Raw genomic sequence first — 1,468 nt, 5'->3', positions numbered from 1 at the left:
AGAGACTGAGCTGAATACAGCAACTCAGACTGAGGAAGTCTCTCGGATGAGAGACTGAGACTGAGCTGAATACAGCAACTCAGACTGAGGAAGTCTCTCGGATGAGAGACAAAACGTTTCTACATTTTTTTGTTGTTTTGCTTTGTTTTGGGTTTTTTTGAATGTCCAGAGGACCAGATTTAACTTTTTTAGATTTTTCTACCTGGATTATTGAGCATGCATCAGGAAATGTTAAATTATGTAAATAATAAATAAACATACAAAAGTGAAAATCTGCAAGTAAAATGTCCTGCATTAAATGTCTTTGGAAAGGGCATTCTAGTCTACCTTCTTAAAAGGTGTGATGCCGAAACCCACACACAAGTCCAGTAAACAACAAGTGAAATGAAAGACACTAATTATCTTATTATGGCACCTGGCAGTGGGTGGAATAATTTAGGGAGCAAATGATGTCATGTTTTGGAAGCTGTAGTATTTTCTATTACCCTAAGTTGGACAAGTACTAAACTGTGACATTAGACAGACTGGTCAAATGTCCACATATGTAGCTCTTATGGGATTTTCTGGCTGTACAGAGGTCAGGACCATCCGAAAGTGGTCCTAGTGAGGGAAACCAATTAATCATGGACAACCAAGACTCACTGATGTAATCAGAGAGCAACAGCTGTCCTGTGTTATGTCTCTCAAACCGGTGTCTTTGTAAGCATATTTCAACACAGAAGGCAAGGGGAGAATGGACATTTTACTTATAAAGCGCATTTCATACACACGTTGACTCAATGTGCTGCACATTAAAAATAACAAGATACAAAAATAACAAAAACAGAAAAGAACAATATATACAAATATTATGACATATGCAAAATCTGAATTTACCAAATTTAAAAACATGTAAGATCTCAATCATAAGCCTGGAAAAAAAAAAGAAAAGCATCACAGCTTGAAGACAAAACTCAATTGGCACGTATGAGTTCATATGGTTTTGACAACGAGAGCAAAATGACTTGTTACTGTTTTTAATTTGAACAGAATTAATTTGATCACTGCTGCTCCTAAAACCAGAAGGTGAAAACATCAGACTGCTTACTCGTATCAATCCTGAAGCATGTGAGGTGGAATCTGCCCATGTAGAAGTCGAGACCGATGATAGCAAACATGAGGATAGCAAAGAAGAGCAGTAAGCCAATCTGTAGCAGAGGAACCATGGCTTTCATGATGGACTTTAACACCACCTGAAGACCTGAAGCCAAACAGAAAACACTTTGAAACACTTATACGATTGTAGGACAGCCTGCAGACAACATGTGGAAAACAAAAACTGGAAATGTAATACAGTAGTCCCTCGTTTATCTCGGGGGATCCGTACCCTGAAGTCCTGCTGTGATAAGTGAAAAACTGTGACGTAGGAATAGTAGTAAAAGTAGTAAGTAGTGGTTTATATATATATATATATATATAGATATATAGA

At 37.3% G+C, this 1,468-nt stretch overlaps 1 protein-coding gene across 1 annotated transcript in view; it reads right to left on the bottom strand.

Annotated features, from left to right (window-relative positions):
• cacna1ba (calcium channel, voltage-dependent, N type, alpha 1B subunit, a) overlaps window positions 1-1,468 on the bottom strand; it is a 668,325-nt gene that overhangs the window by 547,866 nt on the left and 118,991 nt on the right. The window contains exon 5 of the mRNA XM_037680745.1: window positions 1,088-1,240. Within this exon, the coding sequence (XP_037536673.1) occupies window positions 1,088-1,240 (153 nt within the window). The remainder of the gene's footprint in view (window positions 1-1,087; window positions 1,241-1,468) is intronic.

Source organism: Nematolebias whitei, chromosome 8 (assembly GCF_014905685.2).
Source record: "Nematolebias whitei isolate Nwh7 chromosome 8, NemWhi1, whole genome shotgun sequence".
Lineage (NCBI taxonomy): Eukaryota > Metazoa > Chordata > Actinopteri > Cyprinodontiformes > Rivulidae > Nematolebias > Nematolebias whitei.
The sequence above is the reverse complement of the archived record's forward strand: the minus strand, read 5'-3'. Positions and strand labels throughout refer to the sequence as shown.